Genomic DNA, 25,771 nt, shown 5'->3' on the forward strand with positions numbered 1-25,771 from the left:
TTCTTGTTCTGTTGAGTTATAAATCTGGCACTTGACATACCACAGAATACGGTGAAGGAAGCCAGCACAAAATTAGCCAAGCAGGGCCCTGGTGGGCTTTCTTCCAGAGTGTGGCAGCAGATGAGATTTCTAGAGGAACTGCTAAATGGGTGCAGTGGTAGAGGACGAAGGGAGGGCAAGAGGATAGAAAAGAGGCCACCAGAGAAAACAGCAGTGACGAGGAGGCACCACAGCCATTGCTCTCCCAGGTGCCAGAAAAACATCCAGATCTGACCTTTGACTTGCCTTAACATTTCCTTGACCACCATGTATTTTCCACCCAGTTTCCAAACTGCAGCTCTGTTCTGTTTGAGGTCCTATTTCCCCAGCAGGGATCCCCATCTTGGCTGGCAAGACCTAATGGAAAGCCCTTTTACCTGGAGTCTCGCCAGTGAAAAGAACTCCAGGCCTTATAGGAGAGTATTATATTTTTGAAGAGCACTACAAGGGGCATTGCCCACAACCCTTTTGTGCAGTTATGCAACTAAGCAATAAATCACACAGAAGCATGGGTTATTGCAAGATTAATAGAGAAAATCTCTAGGAAAATGCAGCACAAAAGAAAAGCTTAGTATCAGGAGTCTCCTATTCATTCATTTGAATCACTTGGATCCTGGCCAAGGAGAACTATTTTTATGTATTTTATAGGCATTGAAATAAACTTAAAGAAGTGGCTATAAAAACCCCCCACACCTAATTAAAGGGGTCATATTGAATAATGCCCCCACAGAAAAAGGAAAACACTCAGTTGCTATATTTTCTGTATTTTTTGCTGTTGTTTCTAAAAGTGACCTTAATTTGGGAATGTGCTCATGTTGCTTCCTTACAAAGAAAAAAGGCAAAAAAGACAATATTTCTTCCTTTTTAATGGGTGCAAGGTCTCTCTGTACTATATTTTCCTGCAATTTATTTTGCAAGAGAAATCTATGTGATCACAATTCTCAAAGGGTGAGGTTTGTCCAGGAAGGGGGAACCCTAACAAAGATAGGGTACCGTGTCTGGAGTCATCAGCCCTTACCATCACACAGCAGAAATGGATCCCATAACAGAACTGCCTGTCCAAGGAGGCATTTAATTCTTTTCACACTGATGCAAATGCTCTGAGGTAAATACGCTTCAGAAGAGAGAAGGGCTAACTAAGGCTTGCTATTCGTTATCCCCTAATTACCTTTCAAGGCCCTAGGCAGTGAGGTGGCTGCCCCCAGACTGATTGCCTTAGGAAAGAGGTGAAAGCTCCCTGGAAGAAACCTACTGCTTTTCTAGCTCCTACACAAGAGATGGAAGGCTTCGGTTCATGTGGGGGAGAAACTATAGTTTAAACTTTTCCATGTAAACTGTAACAATGACCAAAGTCTATGACTGTGATAAAGCCTCAAAAACCTTCCCACTTCTCAGGAACCAGGGGAGTAAGTGATCCCAGCTGCCGGTATGAAAAAGGATTAATTTTAAATGATGTAAACAATCCCATCATTCTTTTATACCTTCCATAGTCTCAAGAAGATGCTTATATCCACTTTGTCACTGTACATCTCAGAAGGCAATTTGTGAATATCAGCTCAGTGGTTAGGGAAATTAATTCAAAACCTTTTATTATAATCAGGCTTTAATACGTTGGAACAAAATTGCTTGGTTTACCTGAGATATGCTATCATTTTCATTTAGCCCATCACTTCATTCAAACAGCATTGTCTGGAGATAATTACTGAAGAAGACAAGCTCTTGTCTGCCTAAAACACAGCAGCATAAACTCATTTACTGCAAATTAAAACAGATGGGAAATAGCTGTTGCTTTTAATATAGCTGCACAAAATATTAAGTTTGTAAGTATGTTAAAAGTAATTGTAGCAAATGCAAGACTGTGGCTTACAACCTATGTCCTAAACAAAGTATTTCAGCCATCCCAGTAAAAATAAGAAGGCATTGGAAACTGTAAAAGAAACACCTCTCCACAAAAAGAATTGGATGTCTGTTGACGTCAGGGTGGGTGGGGGGGAGGTGGGCAGAAATAAAATTTAACACAGATTTCATTAGAATAACTCAGACAAAAGTCATAAATATTGAAACAAAAAATAAAGAACTTTTATTCTATGAAGACACGTATGCATCATCACATGGATGTGAATCATCCCACTAAAATTAAGGAGGTTACTTGCCTACCTAAAAATAAATACACTGGCTTGTAGAACTGAGAGTACATGTTCTAATACAGGGTAGCCTACCATGCCCTAGGGTCTATACATATCCTTTAAGATGAAAATTGACATTGTCTTGCAGGACTACTTTAGAATCAGACTGTAGCCCAGGAGCGGCCTGACTCAAGGGTGAGATACTTCTCCGTCCACACAAACTTTTTCCTCTTAACGTCTGTTGTTGCCTGACAAATCTATCAGAATTGCAACACAGTTTTAACCACAGAAACTACAGGTTCTGCTCTGCTGGGCATATGTTTGCTGGGCTCTCAGCACTGACCTTTACCTGCACATATTCCAGCACCCTCAAGAGCCTAGAGTTTTGAAAGACTATGAAAATTGAAGGGACACTGTCCGCATGAAATATATTACATTTAAAGCAAGGGTTAGAGGCATTTGCTAGTATTTGACTTACTCCAGAATTACCATAACTGGTCAGCTTGGTTTATTATTATCCTTCCTTAAAAATAAATAAATAAATAAAAATTCCTTCTCTTCCAGTTCAGGAGGGACTGGCTAACTGAGGTACAGCATGGCAAACTCTACACTAAGTGGTTTGAGAGGATAAGTACACGATTTTGCAGTGTTACAATGTTATTTAGAGGGGCACCTTGAGCAACCCATCCCACCCCGCGGCCAGACTATGGCCACCACTGGAGCAGGTCAGTGTGGCTTTCTCTGGTGGAGGCTTGGAAACCTCCAGGGACAGAGTTTCCTCCAGCTATCAAGGAAGGTTGTTCCCAGGCTGCACTAGCCTCCTGGTGGGCATTTTGTTTCCTAATGTCCAAGCTGAATGCTCATCTTGCTGCTATTGACCCTTCTTGCACTTTCTGTTACCACTGAGAAGAATTTGGCTCTGGTGTCATTGCAGCTCCTAGTTATGAAGTCATAGGCTGCTGTACAACTGCCTTTGGCCTTCTCTTCATCAAACCATACAAGCCCAGCTCTTCAGTCTCTCCTCAGTGAACCTGTGAGATAGACCACTGACTGTCCTGGTAGCCCTCCACTCTGGCTCTCTCCACTTTCTTAACATCCTTCTTGAAGTGGGTGGCCAAAACTGTGCACAGTTTTCCGTATTCTATTTGACTCCACCCTATGAAATAAAAACATGAGAAAATGATCTCTTTCACTTGAAATAATTTTGAAGATAACTTTGAACTCATGATATTCCTCTGAAGGTGACTGTAGCTGATGGTGCTGCTTTCAGAGTGCTGGCTTCAACTCAAAGCAGCCAGGAAGAAAGAAAGGCCTGAGGGAGAAAAGATTGAAATGCAGGAGCAGATTAAGGAAAAAAGATCACTCCAAGGAGCAGTGGAAAGGATGGATGGAAGACAGAGTTAAAACAGGGCTGAAAAAGAAGCCCAAGGGAGCAAGGCAGAATATTATGCCCTGTCACTATTGTTACACTGTCATCCAGGACAAACGTAGACTAATTTGATCTACTTAGCAAATGGGGATGGGTCATGTTTGAAATCATTTAAGCTAACAAGTTTCTTCCTCTGGAGAGGGAAAAGCCAATGGCAAAAAGAGTTCTCCAAATAATTGCCTCGCTCTACATCTCACCAAGTATGCTGCCCAGCAGCTTTACCATGACAGCCCTTAAAATACACCTCTCATTTCTTTCAGTCCCTTTATAACTGTCTTGCAGGGGTAGGTCCAAAATACCCTCTGTCAGGGGTTTTGTGTCATCTTTCTCTGCTGCCCACTTGCACCAGCATATCCAAGCTTGCCTCTGCCTTGGGAGGCAGACTAAGGCTGACTAAGGAATGACTGAATAAGGAGAACCAAATCTGGAATTTGAATTGGTCCTCCTGGAAATTCTATTTAAAGTCTTCCAAAATAATGAATAAATAAGTCCATACAAGGACTTCCTCTAAAAATGACTTCATTGCATTGAGGGCAGTACACTACCCTCCCCACAACTCTGCAAAGATCTGACTAACAACAACTTGCTCAAGTGCTAACGCATGCGCAGAGCTTCACTTTAAGCAAGAAAATCACTCATAGTTTTGGACTCAGCTTCTGGAAAAATGATGTTTAAAAATCACGTGACAAAACCAAAGGAGCGAACAGCCCTGACATCACAAGGGTTGGCACTGTGCTCCAGACCAGCCAACGTTTATGGAAAGATGAGGGCTAAACTTGTCTCCTTTCAAATCTGTGCATGCTAAAGAAGTGCCTTGCTAGGCAAGACCAGAAAGGACTTTCATCGTGTTTGCAGCTTGCTGCCTTACATACTTCCCTGGGGGTTTTGTAGCACAGATGGCACTGTATCCCAGAGATTCTGTAGGCAAAAAAGACCCGGTTCCTATCAGAAAAAACAGCCTGGAAAATAGTTTTTTTAGTGAAGTCAAAGCATTTTTTGTAATTCTTGCAGCCCAGAATGGCTCTACAATGCTCGGCAGATTCAGCAGGATGTTGTGTTGCACGAGACCTGCCTTCAGCTGTTGTGCAGTGTTGCTATCCACTCATGCTGACAGCTGTTGCGTTTCACTCCAAATCAGTGCCTGCCTTTCACTCTGAAGTAATACCTACACACAGGGCCTGATTCCAGTTTGCTATGGAAATGTCCCCAAAACAAGCGAAAATACTACCAAAACAGATGCTTTGTACCCATTTCCTGATCAGTCACACGATACTTCCTCTTTGTATATGGAGTTCCCCAAGCACTCCAACAGCAGTTCCCTTTTTTTTTTTTTTTCTTTCCTAGCAGTCTAAACATTTCGTGTTGTGAAAAGAATTCAGCATCTCAGCAGTTCCACATTTCTTGTCAGCCAGCCCCGCAGCAGCGTCAGGATGCTGAGCCATGCTCGTGGATGATGGCGTACAGCCTGGAAGCCTGCTCTTCTTCCTGCGGAGCCAATTGGAAGCAAAATGTGATTTTGAAATCTTTTTAAAGATCTTCCTGGAAAATGATAGTGAGTGATGAAAGAGGACCTCTTACATGTCAATAGCTGTAATATATTGATAAAATAGTTTTTAATCAGTTTAGCATTCTTAAATTGCTTGAAGAGTCTTTGAATTGCCACTGTAGTCCAACCAAAGATCTGCTTGGCCCAGGATCTCATCTCCAATAATGGTCAGTGTCAGATTCCACACAGAGGTGTTTCTCAGCCTGTGGTAGTACTGGTAGTCCTTTAAACATCAGATGATGGCCTGAAAATAGTCACAATTTCTTTTCTAAGTAATCAGTCAAGCAAAAGAAACACAGAAATAAAAGCAATAATATTCTCCAAACATTCTTGAAAAAGGCAAGTGAGTGAACACTCAAAGCTTACCTTCATTGTAGTTGATTGTGAATTTAAACCTTATAGCTGTGTTGTACAAGGTGGTCCATGGATAGTTTTCCAAAAACCTAAGTAATCCCTGAATTAACAGGATTTGAGGACACTGTTAAAGGGAATAGCACAAGATACTCAGAAGCACTCAGAGAATTTTATTTCCCATCCTGGCAGTCACAAATACGCTTATACACCAAAGTGGGACCTGATGTCCCAGGCTCATAATATTCTTCAATATTTAAAGACACCACATCTGAGAATAAAAATGTGTATAAAGAAAAAACATTTATTATATTAATGAATTAGTGTTGGTTCTCACAGTTTCTAACATCATAACACCCTTCACCCCCTAAGAACAAAACACATTTTCCTATTAAGCTGTCTTTAACAAACGTGTTCACTAGTTCATTAGTCATTACTGTACATATAAGTATGTTCCAGTGAGCAGAAATGCACAAACAGAAGGCCTTTTATATTATTCCATGACTCAGCTCACACAGACGAAGTGACTTGGAAGTTTACTAGTTGTGGTTGCAGCACCTAAAGACAAATATACCTGAAATAACCAGGGTGAATGCTCTGGGGCTTGAGCGATTATAGATCGTTCATCAGTGTGACCTGAGACTAGACGAAAGAGTTATAAGTCCTGTGTATGCTGTTCAAATCAGAAAAGTTAAACAAGATAGAATGAATATATATTAAATTAAAAACATGATCACAACAACAAATATATATGTATACATAACACTAAATATAACAAAAATGTGGTATGTAAAAAATACTTTGGAGTGCTATCTCAGACAAAGCTGAGAGTACTTCACTACCATGTGCTATCCATTTTGAAGCAGGTATAATGAAATCAAAAAAAGGATTATGCAGGTACAGTGTTACTACCCAGCTGAATCTGGCATATGCAGCTTATTGTTTATTTTATGCTTTCATATCTCAAACACTGGCACAAACAGCTTTTTCTGCCTTTCTGAGAAATTCCCTTCCTTTCTCTGCTCCTTGTCTGCCTATACATCATTTCTGTAAATAGCTCTAAGAAACTTAAAATTGTGTAACAGGTCAAAACTAGAGTGTTATTTTCAAACCTCATGGAACCTGGGAGAAGACAGCATTTGACTTTGATTCAGAGTCCAACAGCCTGTGATGTAAAACATCAGTCTGGGTCAGTCACTACATAAGCAAAGCTGTTGTCGTTTTGCTTTCTAGGGGGTGGGCTATATGTCCAAGAATTTGAGCATGGGGTTGAAAGTCACAAGCCCTAGAAAATGTTTCTTCTATTTCAGGCTCATCATATGACAATGACCCAAGTCATCCAACTTCCCCATCTCTACATTCTTTAAAATGTCACTGCTACTTGCCTGTGTGAGGGTTTAAAGAGCTCCAGATAAAAACAAGCCTAAGTGAAAATCAGCACAAGTAACACGGTTCCCTATAACTGTAGAGAAGCCCTCCATGCTATGCTTTGCAAGCGGCTACAGCTGCCGTTGGCAGCTACATTGTGCATAGCTTTTCTGTATTTAAACTATATCTTTGCCCTCGGTGGTTCATCTGTCTACACAAGTGGTACAACATCAAAGGCCAAAAGTCTTTTTTTCAATCCTCTCCTCTCACTGGACAGTACTTTGCTTAACTTCTTTGCGCTTTGGCTTCTTCACCTGGAACTTCATCTGTATTTCTAAAGAACTCCACTGCCAACAAAATATGAACCGCTTAGCTTATATAGCAGTGGGACTGAGGCATGTTTGCAACATGCCAGAGTTCCAGGAGTTAATTTTTCTGATGCCCTATTAAAAATACATGGAGATGTTTGATGCTTTTTCTCCTTCTTTTTTTTTTTTTTTTGACCCTGAAAAAAATATTCTACTGTATTATTAAGCCTGTCTCATATGAAAGATCAATGCATGATATTCAGCGAGGCAGAGAGGTGTTGCGTTCATCTCACTGCAGGTACAGAGATTAGTGTCATGCTGAGACTTACGTACCAGTCACACTGCATTCACTGGTAACCCAATATACTAGACCTGTTCTTCACCATTCTTGTATTCAACTATTTTCTGAAAACAGAGCAGTGTGTTATAAGGTTCTGATGGGAAGTGTTACAGAAATATCATCAACTACTTGGAGTGTGGCACACTTCCAAATCTGTATCTTTTTTTTACAAGGTTAAAATGACAGTGCAGCCAATGCATGTAATATCAGTGGTACTACACTTGCTGTTTGCCTTGCGCACTGACTGAGTGGGCTGGGATACATGTCTGCCTCCAGCTGAAGAAGCTCTGCCCAGGTGCTCACCACCTGGCTGACTAATGCAAGTTAGTGGAAGCTCCCACATGGAGATCTGCTGGCTGATCCAAGGGCTGGTAACACCCACCCTATGGGTGCTGATGGGCAGCTGCAGACACACTGGGGAGAGGAAGCCCTTGCTGAAGGCTGGAAAGGTCATATACTCACAGCCTGTGGTCTATTGCATGATTATGCATGGGTGGGTGTCTGTGCTTGTCAAAACCTCCTGACTCTTATCCTTGAATTGGATGAAAATTTTGAGATAGTCAAGCTTCAGTTAAGAGGAAGGGACAAGAAATCTCAAAAGTAAAGTTGTTTGACCTGATATACATAGCAGCAAATGTAAGTCTGTGTTACACGGACAGCCAGGCCGGATGTTCCAGCAGCTCCTTTTGGTCTTGAAGTCTGGTAAACCTGTAGCTGAAACATTTGAGCTTGGCTGCCTGAAGTTAAGCTCTTTTTTTGTGGAATCACGTAATGTATTTACAAAAAAGTAAAGGCAGTTTCTATCAAAGTAAGTGAAGCCTATATCAAAGGTTGCCAACTCACTTTAGGGCTTAAGGTGTTAAAAAAATTTGGGCTGTTTGGAATACTAACAAAGAGATTCACAGTGCAGTGAATGACTGAACAGGTTTGAATATAGCATCTGGAAGTGAAAAAAAGAAATTAATGCTGCAGATGTTTGTGGCTTTTTCTTTCTGTGTCTGCTTGTGAAACAGCTGTGAGACTCTTCGGTCTCACGGTAATACTCTGTAGCAATCGTGAGCTGTGGGAAAAACACTTTCCTGGCATTTCCAACATGTTGGATGGTGGCTTGTGACACTACCAGTTGCCAGTTCAATGTAGACACAGTTATACTTCCTTCCTTTCCCCAGAAATCTGGATTCAGCACCTTTCCTGAATCACAACCTTTTAGGTGTCAGTGTTTCCGAGCCCCACATTTTTCACTGTGATTGGTAGCTCTTGCTGGGAAGGGAACCAGGGCTATAGTAATACCAAATATCTAGGTAGGATTCCACCAAGTTACAGCAGATGCCTGCAGTGCCTGCTCTGGCTCTTGCCATCCTAAGTTGTCTGTTTACAACACATGTAATTATGTGAATGAGGCTGGCAGATATGGAATATATATTGCTGTACAGTAATCTTAATCTAGTTATTAGATTGGAAGAAAGTTAACTTCACACTGAATTTCTGGTTCTGTCACAGACTTCCCTCAGATGAGACACATTGTCTGCTCTGTCGTTTAATTCCCACTTTTATAAAATAGAACTAGTACTTCCACATCTCTCTGAGATGGTATCAGGCACAGTGCAAGGCAAGATAATGTCAACTAATTTTAAGAAAGCTGGTATGTCTTGTATATCCAGCACAATACAGAAACCATGCAAGGCTACTAGCTGGAAGCCAAGATGTATAATTCATCCTTGAGGAGCACTATGGAGCATTATACCAATGTTACAAGTCTTCCTCCAGGTCCTGAGCCAGGTCAGGAATCTCTGCCTATCATCTATGGTATTTAAACTTACCCTAAGATTTTATCTTTTTATCTAAATACATATAAATCAGGAAAAAAATGACCAGCTTTCTCAGGCTATGTTGATAATATGGTCTTCTAAAGTAGTTCCACACCTTTTACATATGAAGCCTCAGAAATAACAAAAAAATATCACCAGTAATTCAAAAAGGCTTCTATCTATCTGTGGGTTTCAGACCCAAATTCCTTCAATTAAACATTAGACACTGCCTGATTCAGGCCACAGATGCACTGAGTTTCCTCCAGGGTGCTTACTGGTCTCTTCTGACAAGGAGGGTGCCTTTGGTGACTCTATGCCTAACTCAAATGCCAAAACTTAAGAAGGATGAATATATTATGAATTAATATATAAATACTTTTATTTCATTTTGGACCAATTACCCAGGGAAAAATCAATATTTCTTCCCTTGCCCTCTAGCTTAGAGTAATTGGTCTACCCTCAGAAATACTGTAATAACCTATTGAAAGCAATGGACCCAGATAACTGTGGCAAATATGTTCTAAAATTACAGCTGACTAGAGAGAAATCCCTATAAGTAAAGCCCTGTTTAGTGTGCATGTTTTTGCATCCTGCTCCGGAAGCCTCTTAACATTCCTGAAAGAAAATGTCTTAGAAATAATAAGGAATATTAAAGCATTCAACATAATGGCAAGAGACATGGTGGTATCACCAAGAGGAAAAGCATTAAAACCTGACAGTGTGAGCCTCCCTTTAGCAGGCCTTTGTTTTCATATCAAATTCATCTCCAAGAATCCAAGTTGCTGGTTTGAGTTACCAGCCAGCTGAACCTCTCTCTAGCAAAAATTCCTTTATTTGACTAATTTGCTCACTATTTACAGCGTTTGGTGCCTTAAATCCAAGGTTGCTGGAGGGCTTACAGGCTTAAAGTGATCTCTCTTTTAAGATAATGAATTACAATGGTGACGATGGGGGCTTTGTATACACATAAAAGGCACTGATATATCATGGTAGCAAACACCTCACAGGAACACTAGGTGAAGAGATAAGGGAAAGAGAGATGACCCGATAACTAGATTAGGTCAGCTATCATCTGTATTTTAGCACATATGTTCAAGCAAGAGATACATGAAAACTTGTTTAGATTGTGTCCTTCATAGAAAATGCCTAAATCCAACTCTCATATTATCCTTCAAAAGCCAAAGTTCTGGGAAAAAAAATAATCTGAGTGCCAGAGTTAGCAGACGGTGCCTGCTTAACCCTATTCATCCTGAAGCATGTACCAGCTCTTCACATCAGGCTGCCTTGTGACCAAAGGAGACCAGCAGACTGAATTCACAGCATCACTAAGAATCTTCATTTTTCTCACAAGCCCTTTTTTATCACTTTTCTATCTTATGTTAGAACGTAACTATCTTATGTTAGTATGTACCTTACTAGCCCTACACAGTTCTGATAAGACTGAACTGTGCAGCCACAGCACAGTATTTTAAGTTCGTAACAACAATAACGAATTCAAGCCTCTGTCATCCAGCCTGGTTTTATGAGGACTCTAAGCAAGAGACTACACAATATTGCAAGGATTTATACTAATCGTGGAGGGGTGGGGGGCGACACACTCAAAGAAAGGCACACAAATGTGCTGCTCCTGCAGTCACCCCTTTCTGACTGCTGTGAGCTGAAATACCTGCAACATTTGCTCATGATGTTGCAGTGACAACTCTGTTAGACTCAAATCAGTGTGCTGGAATTAAAATGGAAGTTAGGGCATCGTTTATCAGCTATTTTAACTAGAGGTCAGTGCATCTAAAGGATGCTGTAATTTTCCACTGCTTCCTACAAGGACGGGAATTACTTTTTCCTCAGCACAGCCCTGCATCACTCTGTGATCCTGTGAGCGTAATCCCTTGGCACTAAAGCCTCTTATTGACAATGCAGTAAACCTGCTCCGTAAGCAACAGAAAAGGGAAATAAAAGATGTTCCAAATTTGTGTTTGGCATAATATGACACTGAAATCAATTAGATGTTTCCAGATCAATATGGGCTTCAGTCAATAAAACTCCTGTCAGAACAACAACTAGCAGACCTGTTGATAGCATTCGAAAGCTCCTGATTTAAAATCTCTGTTGGGGTTGTTATTAAAGCTGTTACTCAGTTCCTTATCTATTTGCTACTACTGGTAGACAGCATTTGTGAGGGCAGCTTGAAGGTCTTGACTGAAAGTTTTGGCTGTTGCACACAGAACTTAATTACAAGGTCAGAGGCAAGAACTGGTAGACAGCATTTGTGAGGGCAGCTTGAAGGTCTTGACTGAAAGTTTTGGCTGTTGCACACAGAACTTAATTACAAGGTCAGAGGCAAGAACTTGTTTGTTGGGGATTTACAGGAGGAAAGTAAAACCTTTTGAGATTTTTCTTTAGAAGACAGATGCTGTTAGGAATGCCATTGCCTCTTGTATTTGGGGGCTATGTCATTCCTGCAGTCCAAGGCTTGAATTCCATCTTTGTCTAATTAACCCAAAGCCAAATAATGCTGAAAATACTTGCAAAATCTGGGGAAGCTTCCTTCCAGAGTCAGCCAAGTAATTCTAGGAAGAGTTCAACCTGTTGCATCCTGAGGTCTTGACTCAGCAAGATAAGTAAGGAGGGCTGCTAAGGGAGAGGGCAACATTTGCATCCCTAACAGCCCTGGCTCCCAGGAATGTGTGATCCAGGAATCTTCCAGGTCAGACACATCACCTTTGTAGTCTTTTTTTTTTCTTTTCTTCCCTGTTGATTTGTCAGGCCATTCCCGTGCACGCATCCTGGTGCAAGGAGTTCTCTAACTTTTAATATTCCTGGTGTGGAGTCTCCCTTCCTTTTTATTTTCAGTGTCCACCTTCTACTTTATTTTTACTCATTTCGCTTTGAAAAATTATTAGATTTTCTAAATAAGAATAAAAAGAATTGTAAGTTCAGGACAATTTACCAAGATCTTTGCCTGATAAAAGTAAACCGAGTGTGAAACATCACTGTAATTTTTTTGATTCTTCTCTTGTATTTACTTTTTAGCTGTACACTCCTAACTCACTGACCATACAAATCCTTGGAGCAAACCCTTGCAATTTATTGAGATTTTCACAACGTCTGATGCTTTTCCATAAGACCTGGCTTTTGAATAAGGGAATCTTTGGGTGCCCACTTGCCTGCGCTCTCGGCCGTTTCAGCCGCTGAGGTGCTTGCTCCTGCGGTAGCAGCAATTTTAACAACGTGGCCTTAGCACTCAGGCTGTGCACCCGAACCCCGGGCTCCCGAGGGCCCGGTTCGTGCCTCTCAAGCGCCGCGCGAATTACAAGTAACTATAACTCGTCCGCTGGGAGCGATGCCTGCCTTCCACGTTAAAAGCGTCCACGCCGCGAAGCGCCCGCCCGGCGGCACCGCCAGCACGGGGAGGGGGCCGCGGGGGCCGGCAGGTGGGTGCCGGAGGGGGCACGGAGGGACTGGGGGGGACACCGGCTTCCCGCGGCGGGGCGCGGCCGGGGTGCGCGGCGCCGGGCCGGGCCGTGGCGGGCGGCGGGGGAGCGGAGCCGCGCGGGCGGGGGGCGCCGCCGGGGCGCTGCCGGCGGAAGGCGCTGGGTGCCAGCTCGGAGCGGGGCGCCGGTCCCGCCCCGGCGCTATCCGGCCGGCGGGGAAGCTCGGCCGGCAGCCGCAGCCCTCCGCCCCCCGCGGGCTGCGGCAGCCCCCCGCCCCGCCTCTGCCCGAACCGGCGCGGAGGCTTTTCGGGAAGCGGGGCGCGGGACCCCCCGCCCGTGGGTGGCGGGGGGGAGCGTGGGCAGCCCCTCCTTGCGTGGGGCAGGGTTGGCCGCTGCCGGCGGGTCAGTTGGGACCGGCGCGCACCCTCCCCCCCCCGGCGCTGCCCGTGCGCCCGGGTTGCGTCTGTGCGTGTGCGCGCTGATTACAGTAATTTTTGAGGGCGATGTTGCAACGGGGCAGAGTGTGCGGGGCGGCCCGTGCTGAACTTTATAACGCTCCTGCATGTCAGCCGCCCGCGATACTGCGTCCATAACCGGGTCAGCGAGAACGGTGGCCGGCCTCGCCGCCCTCGCCGCCTCCCTCCTGCCTCCGGGCCGCCCGGCCAGGAAGGGGAGTTATTTGGGATTACGGCGGCGGCCGGGAGCCCAGTCACAGCCTCAGCGCTGCCGCGCCGCGCCCGGGCTCTCGGCGGGGAGCGAGATGAGGGGCAAAGAGGAGAAGTCGTCGCTGAAAGGTGGGTTCACCGCTCTGCGGGACAGCCTGCCCTGCCTGGCGGGGAAACTGCGCTCCACGGGGGAAGTAACCTCTCCAGCGGCCTGGCACCGGAGGATGCAGGGGGGTGCGTGCGGGGTACAGCCGCGGCAGCCTTTGGCACGGAAAGGGGCCAGGTGACTTGACAAGAGCAACGCTGCCCTTCGCGAAAAGACCGATGCAAAGCGGGGGCGAGCGGCCCGGTGAAACCGGCTGGAGCCGGGGCAGCGGCGGGCAGCGCTCGGGCTGCGCCGTGGGCACTTGGCGGGCAGCGTGGGGGCCCGCGGTGGAGCGGGGAGGAGAGGGGTGGGTTCCAGCTCCCGGCAGGTTGTGCAGAAGAGCAGGGGAGGCAGTGCCGGAGCCGGCCCGGCGACTGGCAGACGGTCCCCGCTGCGCACAGCTGGCGGGAGTGTGCCGGGCAGGCAGCGCCGGCGCCCGGCTGCGGGGCGCCACGTCGTAGAGCCCGCAGGGAGATGCCAGGGGGGAGAAGCGAGCCGGAGACGAGAACTGCGGTGACCCTCAAAACTGCGGTGACCCTCAAAACTGCGGGTCTCGAGTAGTTTTTAACAGCAGCACTCTGAAAGCAGTCCAGAAGGGGCAGAAGAAACTGGCTGCTGCTATTCCAAACTGTCAAGTTTTTGTGGGGGGTTTTTTCTTCCTTTCCCCCCCCCCCCCCCCAGGGTTTTGTTGCGGGTACTTCTGTTAGGATTTTTTGTTGGTTTTTTTTCGGGGGGATGTCTCCGCTTCCATTAATGGGAGCGGCAGTTTCTGCAACAGAGTGAGGAAAGCAACAAGTGGGAGAAGCTAGGGCCCAGCCAGCCGCAGCCAGCTTTTCCTTTCTTCTCCCGTCGCCCCTTCCTTCCCTGGCGCCGGCTGCCTTCCACTGCCCCGCACTGTGGCGGCGGGGCCGGGCAGGGCCCCCCTCCGCTCCGGCACGGCCGCCGGCGGCTCGGTGTAAAGACGAGCGGAGCCGGCAGGCATCCCTCTTGGTTCTTTTGCTGCAAAGCCTTTGCAGTGCGTTTTAAGACTTGCGCCCACCTCGCGGGGGTTATCTCTCTACTCCAGGTCATCCGCCTTGCTACTCAGGGTGCGCTGCAGCCTGTGACGGCTGCTGTGCTGAGGGACTTGCCATCACCTCCCCCCCAGGAGCAGACGGTGCGGGCAGCTGCCAGGGGATGCCGCCCAGCGGCCGGCTGTGGTTGCGGAGGGAGGCAGCAACAGCCGGTGCAGGGATAAAAATAAAGGGGGGGGGGGGGGGGGGGAAGGGGTCCGGGCAGGAGGAGGACGGGGGCATGTTGCAGCTGGAGCAGCCCATCGCCCTTCGCTCAGACAGCGAGGCGAAATACGCGCATGAATAACGCCCCGTCGGGTGGAAAGTTCCACCCGCCCGTAGCGCAGGAGCCCGGCACCGCGGGGGCTGCGCCTCAGGGGCAGTGTCGGGGGGAGGCCGCGGTGCCCTTCGCCGTGCCCGCCTGCGCCCCACGGGCGGGGGGCCCACGGCAGCATCGTTTCACTTTGTGCTTCGTGCATGCACCAGCGCTCCTGGCGTGACCCGGTGCGCCCGCACGGAAGCGCCTGAGCGGCGAAGTCCCGGGTACACGGTGTTCCCAAATGACCGCGTACAGCGGGAGCAAAACAGCGGAGCGGGACTGGGGTTTTTTTTTTGATTGCTTGGTTTCCCCTCCCTTACTGCACTTGTGCAGTTCTTGGTCATCTCCCCACCTTTTCTAGAAGCAGATCTTAGCGGTCTCCTCCAGGTTCAGGGACCTGGGATTTTTTCCCCTTGTTTCCCTTTTTGGCATTAAAAAGGACTTTTTTTTCCCCCTCCCCTTTCAGTAATGTCCGAGCCGGAATCAGGGCAGTGCACAGAAGGGACATTTGTTTGTTTTATTGAAAACTGGGCAGGAAATCTTATTCTCCTGAGTCACTGCAGCTCCTTCAAGGAAATGTCAGCCGCCCTTATCGCCGCTCGCCCGGGAGCAGGAGCGGGCTGCGGGGCGGTGGGTGCCCAGGCTGTAGGCAGGCAGAGGTGCTCTGCCAGGACAGAGCCAGATTTCAGCTTCATAGAACCGCAAAAAAGAAGGGCCGGGAAAAGAAGGTGGGGTGGGGGCAGAGAGAGACGAGGCTGCTGGAGTTTGCTGTTCAAAAAAAAAAAAAAGGGGGGTCCAGCGTTTGCTCGTGGATGCTCTGCACGATAGGGATGCTGTGGGGGGCTCTCCCGGGGGCTGCGGCCCATGTAGGGCGGTGGCAAGGACGGCGACGGCGGCCGCCTGCGAGGACGTCCGGGGGGTGGGCGGGCGGACACACAGACGAGCGTCGCCGCCCCGCCCCGGTCCCGCCCATCACCGTCGCCACTTAAGGGCCGTCGGGTGCCTAGCCAAGGCAGTGCGGTGCTGGGAGCCGGTGTTAGTGTGCTGTCGGTGTTTATCCCGCCATCTCTTGCTCCAAAATGACCGTGAAAGCGGCTGAGGCATCTGGTCCTACCTTGACTTACTCGAAGATGAGGGGAATGGTGGCCATCCTCATCGGTGAGCGGCCGGGGGCTTCTATGAGGATGCTCGCGGGGCTGTGATTTTTCTGGCAGGATAGCTTAACAATTTTATTTTTTCCTTTCCCTGTCCTTTTACTTTATAGCTTTCATGAAGCAGAGAAGAATGGGACTGAACGACTTCATTCAGAAGATAGCCACCAACTCGTATGCATGCAAGCAGTAAGTATCGGCAATTCTGGCCGGATTTCGGTCACAAATATGACTGTCAGTTGTGAGATCTAGTTAAAAAAATGTTTGCTGTAATGCCTCTGGCATGACTGTTATGGAAGAGTTAATTGATCTTGAGGTATTACTCATTTGGCAACAATCTTGAGCTGGGTTTGGGAGAAATACGTCAGATGGGATTTCTAGTGACCCGTCCCTATTTTGAACTGTACTTAGAGTATAAATACATTTATTTGTATGGTGGAATTTACTTTTTCTAGATTAATTTTATTCCTTTCATCAAAGAGGTTGTTTCAGTTGCCTTCTGTAATAGCCCAAACCAAAACTCCTCTTTCGCGATACATGCTTGCCCTCTGGTGGAAAGATTTGCCTGACGCTTCTGGTAACTCATCTAATCATGCACGCTCTTATCCTTGCAGCCCTGAAGTTCAGTCTATCTTGAAAATCTCCCAGCCTCAGGAGCCTGAACTTATGAATGCTAATCCTTCCCCTCCGGTAAGTAGCTTTTACTCAGTGAAGCATTTTTAGAACAGCAAATCGGCCGGTAATAGAAGTGTAGCAAAATTAGCATAACGAGTGGTACTTTGTTTAGTTCAGCTCATAGCACACTGATGTAACTGGCAAAAAGAGTAATAAACTGAAACTTTTTCCCGACATAGAGAAAAGCTTTATTAGTTGTTACTGAAGTATGGAATGTGGCTAGGACCTCAACAAGAACTTTTAAGTAAGCCAGGGCTATAATAGCCATCTTAGAGGCAGTTCCTAGTAGTTTAAGATATTTGGTAGAGGTCAATATTAAATTCTTAGTGGTAAAAGAGTCATCTTCATTTTCAAAGTCATTATTTACATTTTTAAAAGAGATACTGTTGAGACTCTTTACTAACAAAACTGTTTTAATAAATGTGGCTTCTGTCTGTTTTTCTAGCCGAGTCCTTCACAGCAGATCAATCTTGGTCCATCATCCAACCCACATGCCAAACCATCAGACTTTCATTTCTTAAAAGTGATTGGGAAAGGCAGTTTTGGGAAGGTAAATTTAATTTCTTTTCTGGTTGTAATTTATATACTCTTCAGCTCTTGTATGTAATGCCCAAGGGTCAGGTTTGTACTGGCTTTGGTAAATGGTGGTCACTTAAACCGCGTGTCCTGCTGCCCAGTGCCTGGCTACCTGCATAGCTGTGGGAGAGGGAGCAGGGTGCTGCGTTCGAGTTGTAAAAGAGCCAGGGAGTGTGGGGCACTGCTGCCGAGAAGAATGCGTGCTTTGTTTTTGGAAGGGAACTAGAGTAAAAACTTTGAGCTAGATTAAATCTGCCAGGGTGGTAATAGCATTAGGCATTTCCAGCAAAGGGATTGTACATTGAACCAGAGGGATGTAGCAGTGCTCTACAGTTAACATAAAGGCTCGTTTCCAGTTGTGTTTATGGGTTGTTCTCTGTTTCAGTATTGCTCAGTTCTGGGATTTTATCCTTTCAGGTTCTGCTTGCACGGCATAAGGCAGAAGAGCAGTTCTATGCTGTTAAAGTCCTGCAGAAAAAAGCCATCCTGAAGAAGAAGGAGGTAATAAGCTGCTTCTTCATGATGCCATTGCGATGTCAATCAAATATATTTTCACTGCTATTACTAAACGAGTGTACTAAACATTGATGATTTCTTATGTTCTCAGGAGAAGCACATTATGTCAGAGCGCAATGTCCTGCTGAAAAATGTGAAACACCCGTTCCTGGTCGGGCTTCACTTTTCCTTCCAAACTGCAGACAAATTGTATTTTGTCCTGGACTACATCAATGGTGGAGAGGTAGGCTCTAAGAAAATCAAGTAGTATTTCCTATCGTGCACGGTGGTAGGGTAGACTTTTTCACCCTTCCTTTTAAATAAAAAAAAAAAAGTTGCAAGGGGAGAAGTCATAAGGGAAAATTTACTGGATTGAGTGTTTCCAGCCTGCCAAGTTTTGAACTACCAAAGGATCGTTAGGCCATTTCCTGCTATTGTTCTCCCTCCCTATATATGTTGAATCTAATTAAGTGCATTGTTAACAGGCTTTGGCACCATTTATGCAACTTTGTTCTTTCTGTCTCCTGTAGTTGTTCTACCATCTCCAGAGGGAGCGTTGCTTCCTGGAGCCGAGAGCCCGTTTTTACGCTGCTGAAATTGCCAGTGCACTGGGCTACCTGCACTCCCTGAACATTGTTTATCGGTAAGTGACCTTGTTTGGTTTGTCAGACTGAAAAAAATGTGCTTTGTTGAATCAGCATGAAAAGTGGATCTCAGTTTGAGCTCAAAATTGCTTTTAATGTTATTTTGTGACTTAGTGAAGTTCTGTAAACAGTTGCACCTAAGATTCTCACTGTAGGTCCCCTAATGAACACTCGTCTTTGATCTCTTCCTACAGTGACTTGAAGCCAGAGAATATCCTGCTGGATTCGCAGGGGCACATTGTCTTGACTGACTTTGGACTCTGCAAAGAAAACATAGAGCACAACGGCACAACCTCCACCTTCTGCGGCACGCCAGAGGTATGGCCTGTTCTCAGCCCGCCACTCGCAGAGCGGCAGCAAATGCTGTCTTCATCAGTGAAAACTGACATCTCCCGTGTTTATTTATGGCTGGTTAGACGACCAGGGGGTATTACGGGTCTAGGAATACCAGGCTCCCAGTGAGGATATGCAGGACACAGAGAGCTTGTGGATCAGGAGAGAACAGCTCTTGAGACATCTCCCTGTTTATAAAGAGCTTGTAGCTTTCTGGTAGCTCAGATATTGCTGGGATTCAGTTAGGTTCTTTCATTCGAGAATGGGGAGACTTTCCTAACTATAAAGATGCCTTTGGCTAACGTGGCTCTCTTCCTTCTCTTACACAGTATCTCGCTCCTGAAGTTCTTCATAAGCAGCCCTATGACCGAACTGTGGACTGGTGGTGCCTGGGAGCAGTCCTGTATGAGATGCTTTATGGCTTGGTAAGCAGTGAATCCTTCATGAATGATAAAACTAGATTCCTTGTCCTTTCCCTGCAAGAAACCCCTTGCCTTGCCTGTCAGTGTCATTAACCTGGGTCTCTCCCGTTCCCGCAGCCACCCTTCTACAGCAGGAACACGGCAGAAATGTACGACAACATCTTGAACAAACCCTTGCAGCTGAAGCCAAATATTACCAACTCAGCTAGACATCTCCTGGAAGGCCTCTTGCAGAAAGACAGGACAAAGAGGCTTGGCGCCAAGGAGGACTTTGTAAGTGCAAACCAGCCAGTGCCTGTAGGCAGCATGGGAGGATGACTAGGCCATACTGCTTACACTAGCTTGGGTCTGAATTAATCTGTTTTTCTCTGTTAACAGATGGAGATAAAGAATCACATCTTCTTCTCCCCAATTAACTGGGATGATCTCATTAATAAGAAGATTACACCCCCTTTTAACCCAAATGTGGTACGTATCACTTCTAATTATAGAACGTATGGAGAGTGTCTTTTTTCCCCCTTGTCCCTGTGGGGTGCCCAGGAGGTGGGCAGAACTGGCCGGATGGCTGTATTTGGGGAACATGGCTTTTCCTTCCCCTGTGGCTCTCCAGGCAAGGTTAGAAATAAGCAGTAGCTGACTCTTCGCTGATGGAAAATCTAAATTTAGCTTTTTTTTTTTTTTTTTTTCTTTCCGGCCTCTTACATGCTTCATTTGCATGGCTATTTTAAAGTAATCCCCAGCATCCCTGTTGTACTTAACGGGAAGTAAGGTGTGAAATGCAAGTAGCTTCCTCAGGGCAGAGTTACATTTGGTGTGTCAGATACTAACATCTAAAGAGAGGGAGATCTGGTTGTGCAGGTTGTTCTTTCACTTTTCTGAACTTTTTATAAACTGAGTTTAATAACTACGCCAGAAATCAAAGTCCTCCCCTGCAAACTGCCACATGGAAGAGTGGCATGTTTGCGTTTGGCTTATGTTGCATGAGCTTAGTTGGAGGATAGTGTATTAAATTGAATCTTTGGTTTAGTGAGACAATATCCAGCAAGATGGAGAAAAAAAAAAGGTCAAACTACAACTGGCAATAGCTGTTAAACAGTGGGCCTGAGGTCATAATGCTGTGAGTCTCTACATAGGAGTACTTGTCCCCACTTTGAATTGAACTGTGCACCCACAAAACATTTGGGTCTAAATCTTGTGTCTTTCCTTTTCTGCCCTTTCCACAGAGTGGCCCCAGTGACCTGCGACACTTTGATCCGGAGTTTACAGATGAGCCAGTCCCCAACTCCATTGGCCAGTCCCCAGACAGCATCCTCATCACTGCCAGCGTCAAAGAAGCCGCTGAGGCTTTTTTGGGCTTCTCGTATGCCCCACCCATGGACTCTTTCTTGTGAACATTTTTTCTTTATTTTTTTAAATAATAATAACAACTATTATTTTTATTTTTGTTTGGCCTTCTGGTGGAACTGCCAGTTGACCTGTCATCTTGAAAGAGAATTTGCACATTTCCACCATGGCAGCTTTGCAGCCTTAATTTCAACTATACTGTTTGCTGGAAGCTTTTTTTGAAGAGCACATCACTCTCTAAATGAGCTTTACAGGCTTTTCATTTCCATTCGTTCTTCCCCCAAAGTGGTGCTGTCTCCTTGGGAAAGAAAAACAAGAGTGACTGCTGCCATAGACTGCTACGGCAGATCGTAGGAGTAAGAACAAGCTGTTTTGAAGTCATGCGCCGAAAAGCCTTGCCTGAAGATCTGTCTGAATGTGAAAAGGATTTTATGAAATGTGCCTTTTTCTGATGAGATCTTGTGAGCTCCAAAGCTTTCCCTGTTGCAGAGTGTGTTTCTCAGTTCATTTATGTGGGTTTACTATGTGAACAAATGGTATGTGTGTGGTCTGCGTACTACAGATGGACTTAGTTTAAAGCATCAGTGTGACACTTGCAGGATACCACAATGTGGGGCATTGTTTGTTTCTTCCATATTTGGAAGATAAATTAAATGTAATTTTGAAATTTCTTTTGTAAATCTATACAGTCAACTAAAATTATTGAAATGGGCTCTCAATTACTTGTATCCAAATGCTTGAAGAAAGCATTGCTGCTATGAAAAAAGATTTCTATTTTTAGAAAGGGGTTTTATGGACCAAAATGCCCCAGCTGCAGTCAGTCAAAGCTGTTGTTTTCTTTTTCTTTTTTTTTTTTTTTTTCCGGTCTTTTTTAGTTTTAAAGGTGTCATCTGTAAAATGGGCATTATTTATGGTTTTGGGGTTTGGGTTTTTTTCATTCCTGATTGTATGTATTGTAAAAAAAGATCTGTACATCAGTTGTAACTCTAGATGTATATTTAAACTTACAGACTTACTTGTAATGTATACCATCATTGTAATGTAATATAATTAACATGGTTATATGTATCATATTTTTTGTGACCAAACCCATTGGTTTGCAGTAAAATCCTGAAAAATACTTCCATAAACTTTGTCATTTTTTATTTTAAAACAAAGGTTTTCTCTGAAAAAATTTAGCGAGCTTTTTATATAAAAATTAAGAATAAGGCTGAGCTGTCATCAGCTAAGATACCCGTGTAATTTTGCTTGGGGGTGTGATTTTTATTCCATCAGACTGCGCCCATACAAGTCCTGTCATGGATACACCTTGGCAAAATACTTGGTCTTCCAACTGTGGGTGTTCAAGTGGGTGTGTATCAATGTGGGTGCTCTTAGGAGATACAAATGTTCACACTTCCTCAAAATTACTTTTCTCTAGGAAAGTGAAGATGCTGCTCTCTGGTGTGGACAAAGCATAACTACACAATAAAGAATTAAGTCCTTAGGTGAGTTGTGTAACAAAGACTTAGCACTATGCTGCGGGCGTATGCTAACAGCAGGTTTTTGTAAGGCTGATGGAAACTCCCTACCTGGGAGTCCATCCTGGAGCATCGAACATTGCTGCTAGGATGTGGGGAGTGTAATGCACCCAGAGTTTACCAGTGTGTTTAAATCTGTATGGGGAGGGTAGACTTCAACAACTGATAATATGCTCACCCGGGTGATGTACAACTGGCTATTCATCTAAAACTGAGGGTCAAATACAGGTTTTTATTACTGAGTACTGCTGGGTGGCCTACAAGAGGGACTTTCAACAAAGAATTAAGTGTTAAGATAACCACTTCTCGGGTGATCCCATTCAATTTCTTTTGCATAGGGATGGGTGGCTTCCTTCTATGAGGGACTGGGTGTCTGCACCTTATTTACAGCTCCCATTACCCACTGGTTATTGCAGTCGGTGGTGGTAGCAATTCAGAGAATCAGAATGAGCAGCTGCTGAGAAAAACCTGGACAGAGTCAACTGTTGCTCAGGCTACTGTGATAACAGCAGTGTAAGCAAAGCTCTCATAGGGATGATATTTCTGTTCATTATATTTCCAAAATAAAAGCACGCAGTAACTTTCCATCTTTTATTATCCGTTAGATGTAGGAACAAAAAAACCTGTATGGCTTCAGCTATAAACTTATGTCTGGGAGACCACACTCAGAGCTGAAAATGCTAATTTATAGCAACCAATAAAACACTTCTTTCAGATCATGTTAGTATGTGGAAGAGGTGCAGCCACCTCCCCTTCAAACTCCCAACAATCCCAAATTCATGCATTCAGTAACTCTTTGAATAGTGTCCTGACAGGCCTTCCAAAGTCTTCCAGTCCTGTAAAGTGCCCACAACACCTTTTGATGACGCGTAGGCTAGAGATGTTTAAATATATAGTGCTAATTTGCTCCTATAGAAAATGAAACTGCACTTGCTAAGCAACAAAGTTCTGCTTTATGCATTATCTTTGTCTCACATTTCCCAGGCATTAGCAAGGTGCTATGTGCAGATACGCAAGCAGAGAACTGCAGCCCTAGGGTAATACATCGTTAAATAGTATCTCTTGTTTTCAAGTAAAAAAACACTGGAGTCATTAATATGAAGAAGTATGGAACTTCGGTGACTCAGAGGTGTACCTTGGGTGTCTTTCATCTTTTCCAAGATGCAGAGCATTTTTTAATGGGTTACTTTTAAAAAACAATGTCTGGTTGTAATTTTGACTGTTCTGCCCTGCGTAGGCCCATTATATGGCTGCTGCTTTGTGCAGAAGTCTGCAACTGTGAGCAATGAATATTCAGCACATGCCACCTCAATTTTTTAGTGTAGAAAAGGTGAAATTTTTTTCCATGTTTTTAATGTCCCTAAATCTGATGTATTACAGTCATGCCTGAAGGGAGGGAGTCTATGGCAGTCAGCTGGTTTTTGAGTTTATTTGTTGTTTTGTTTGTTATACAGAAAGGTCTATATTCCCTTTAGAGAAAAGTCTCTGGAGTGAGAAGCAAAGGGCTAGGACTCCTGAAATCCCAGCTGACATAGATGCTGTGTGTTATTTTGACTACGAGCTGAATCTGTGGTTTAATTTCACCTACTTGTAAAATGGAAGCAATCACCCAAATTTTCTGCGACACTTCCACCAGCTTGGGTTCCTTTACTTAGCAGAATGGTCAACCATATGAACCTTAAAACACTAATTATATTGTATTTTGTATGGTGAGTGTGCCTGGGCTTTTCATACACCTCTTGGAAGGAGTGTATTGGTGATACAGAAATATTTAAACACATAAATTCAGACATTTCATGTGGTTGTTTTTGTTGTATTACTTATCTCTGTGTACCACAAGCCATGTACTGTCTCATGAGCCTTACAAAGATAAGTGAACCTTCTCAGTGACAGTATGTTACTCGTGCTCCCTCTATACTCAGCAGGCGGTTACTTCTCGCAGGCAGTCTGGTCAAGTTAAGCAGGAGATGCCTGTTTCTCCCCCAAAAGCTTTTAAAAAAGCAGTGTATTCCCATCTTCTGCACACTTCTCATAAAGAGCCTGGAGGCATTAATGAAGAAAACCAAGGTTCTAGCACAGCCTTGCACCTGCAGTGAAAAATTGCTATGGATAGCTGAAAAAAATGAAGGACACTGCTCAGAAAAGAGCTTTGGGGGGCTGGTCCTAGTTGGGCATCTTATCTGGGGTACCTAAAGGTAGGCAAGATGAATTCTGGCCCATCTGTACTCTTCTAAGAAGTGAAATGAAATATTCCACAACATTACTTCCCTATTTAACTCCAGTACCAGCTCTACAGATGTTCATGCAACACCATGTGGCTATGGTTATGCCAGTAGAGCTAGTAAGATTGATTATAGCAAAGATGGTTTCTGACACTCCCCACATTTATAGTTTCTGCTATCAAGACCGAGAAACAAAGATCGGGACAAAATTTTCCATGCTGGCTGGAACTGTCTATGGAAAGTTTCTGCAAAAACACTTCCAAAACTACTTGCCAAAACCTGAGGGTTTAAAAACCCAAAGTTTGCTATTTGAAAAAGAAAACTTTTAAACAGTTAATACAGGTATGTACTACATTTACATTTGGAATCAGAGGCAAAAGGCCAGCAGATTGCTTTAGTGTCAGGTAAGACTAAATGACAGTTCTCTTCTTTGGGAGACTGAAATTCTGCAGTTTGTGGCTGTTCCGTACAGTGATGGGCACTACAGCAAGGCTGTGTAACCACTGCACCTTTCTGCTTGGTCACCTGCAGCTGTGCTAAGTGTTTCCCAGCTTGGGATGTTTGCAAGCCCTGGAGAGAGCAGGGCTCTCCCGTTCACTCAGGAGTTGCCTCCTGCACCATCTGTTGGAGTAGAAGAAAAGAGGGGTGCGGGGAGCTGGCGGAGCGGAGCGCCCCGTGCGTGGCACAGGGCGGTGGAGCACGGAGCGCCGAGCCGGGCGGCCTGGGCCGCGCTGCCGCAGGGCCTCCGCCCCGGGCCGGGGGTGGCGGGGGAGCCGGCCTCTCCGCTCGCTGTGCCGGTGCCACCGACCCGGCGCGGCGCTCGGGGCACGGCCGGCAGTGCGGGCCCGCCGGCCCCGGCCCCGGCCGCCCTGGAGCCGCCCCACCAGCAGCGCCCGCGTTCGGCTGTGGGACACCACGGAACGTGGCGTCGTTTCGGTTGGGAAAGACCTTCAAGATCACCAAGGCCACCAATTAACCCAGGACCGCCCAGTCCACCACTACACCCTGTCCCTAAGCGCCGCATCTACGCGCTTTTCAAACACTTGCAGGGACGGTGATTCCACCAGATCCCTGGATCCCCAAGGGCCGCCGCCCGCAGCCTCCAGCCGCTCCCGCCGGGCCGCCCTCCCCTCCACGCCGGCCGCGCCGCCGGCCCGGGAGACCGCTCTGCGTCTGGAGCGAGGGCGACACCCCGTGGCCGGTGCCGCGCCCCGCCGCGGCCTGCGCGGGGGAGCCCCGGGCGGCCCGACAGCTCGGAAACGGCGGGCGCGGGAGCCCGCGCCGCTGGGCAGGGCTGTCCTCCCGCGCCTGCGTTAGCAAGCGGTTTAAGCTGCTGCTAAGTGAGGGGCAGGAGCGATCTCACAGCTCCCGTGGCTCTTCCACAGAGGCGTCGCCGCTGGGTGACAAGGGGGGCAGCTTTCCTGAAGTTGAGCTTGCCTTCGCCTCCCTCAGCCCTGACAAA

General features: G+C 45.8%; 1 protein-coding gene across 2 annotated transcripts; it reads left to right on the forward strand.

Annotated features, from left to right (window-relative positions):
- Nucleotides 1-12,946: 12,946 nt before the first annotated feature.
- On the forward strand, nt 12,947-21,687 carry LOC130151510 (serine/threonine-protein kinase Sgk1). Of its 2 annotated transcripts, none has more exons than XM_056343863.1 (12): nt 12,947-13,540; nt 16,192-16,267; nt 16,693-16,768; nt 17,199-17,303; nt 17,747-17,830; nt 17,937-18,068; nt 18,355-18,467; nt 18,663-18,786; nt 19,131-19,226; nt 19,341-19,496; nt 19,602-19,691; nt 20,447-21,687. In XM_056343863.1, exons 1-12 carry the CDS (start codon nt 13,309-13,311, stop codon nt 20,612-20,614), a joined length of 1,452 nt encoding a protein of 483 aa, XP_056199838.1. In that variant the 5' UTR covers nt 12,947-13,308; the 3' UTR covers nt 20,615-21,687. The 2 variants fall into 2 exon arrangements, with proteins under 2 accessions (XP_056199838.1, XP_056199839.1); XM_056343864.1 differs by lacking the exon at nt 12,947-13,540 and adding an exon at nt 15,746-16,085.
- The last annotated feature ends 4,084 nt before the right edge of the window (nt 21,688-25,771 follow it).

The sequence above is a fragment of the Falco biarmicus genome, chromosome 6, assembly GCF_023638135.1.
Source record: "Falco biarmicus isolate bFalBia1 chromosome 6, bFalBia1.pri, whole genome shotgun sequence".
Taxonomy (NCBI): Eukaryota; Metazoa; Chordata; class Aves; order Falconiformes; family Falconidae; genus Falco; species Falco biarmicus.

What these genes read in the sequence shown, in the direction of transcription:
- LOC130151510 (XM_056343863.1), top strand. Translation starts at nt 13,309, where the DNA reads ATGTCAGCCGCCCGCGATACTGCGTCCATAACCGGGTCAGCGAGAACG. An exon ending in GGAGAAGTCGTCGCTGAAAG is followed by an intron (nt 13,541 to 16,191) that starts GTGGGTTCACCG and finishes TTTACTTTATAG; the next exon opens with CTTTCATGAAGCAGAGAAGA. An exon ending in ATGAGATGCTTTATGGCTTG is followed by an intron (nt 19,227 to 19,340) that starts GTAAGCAGTGAA and finishes CCGTTCCCGCAG; the next exon opens with CCACCCTTCTACAGCAGGAA.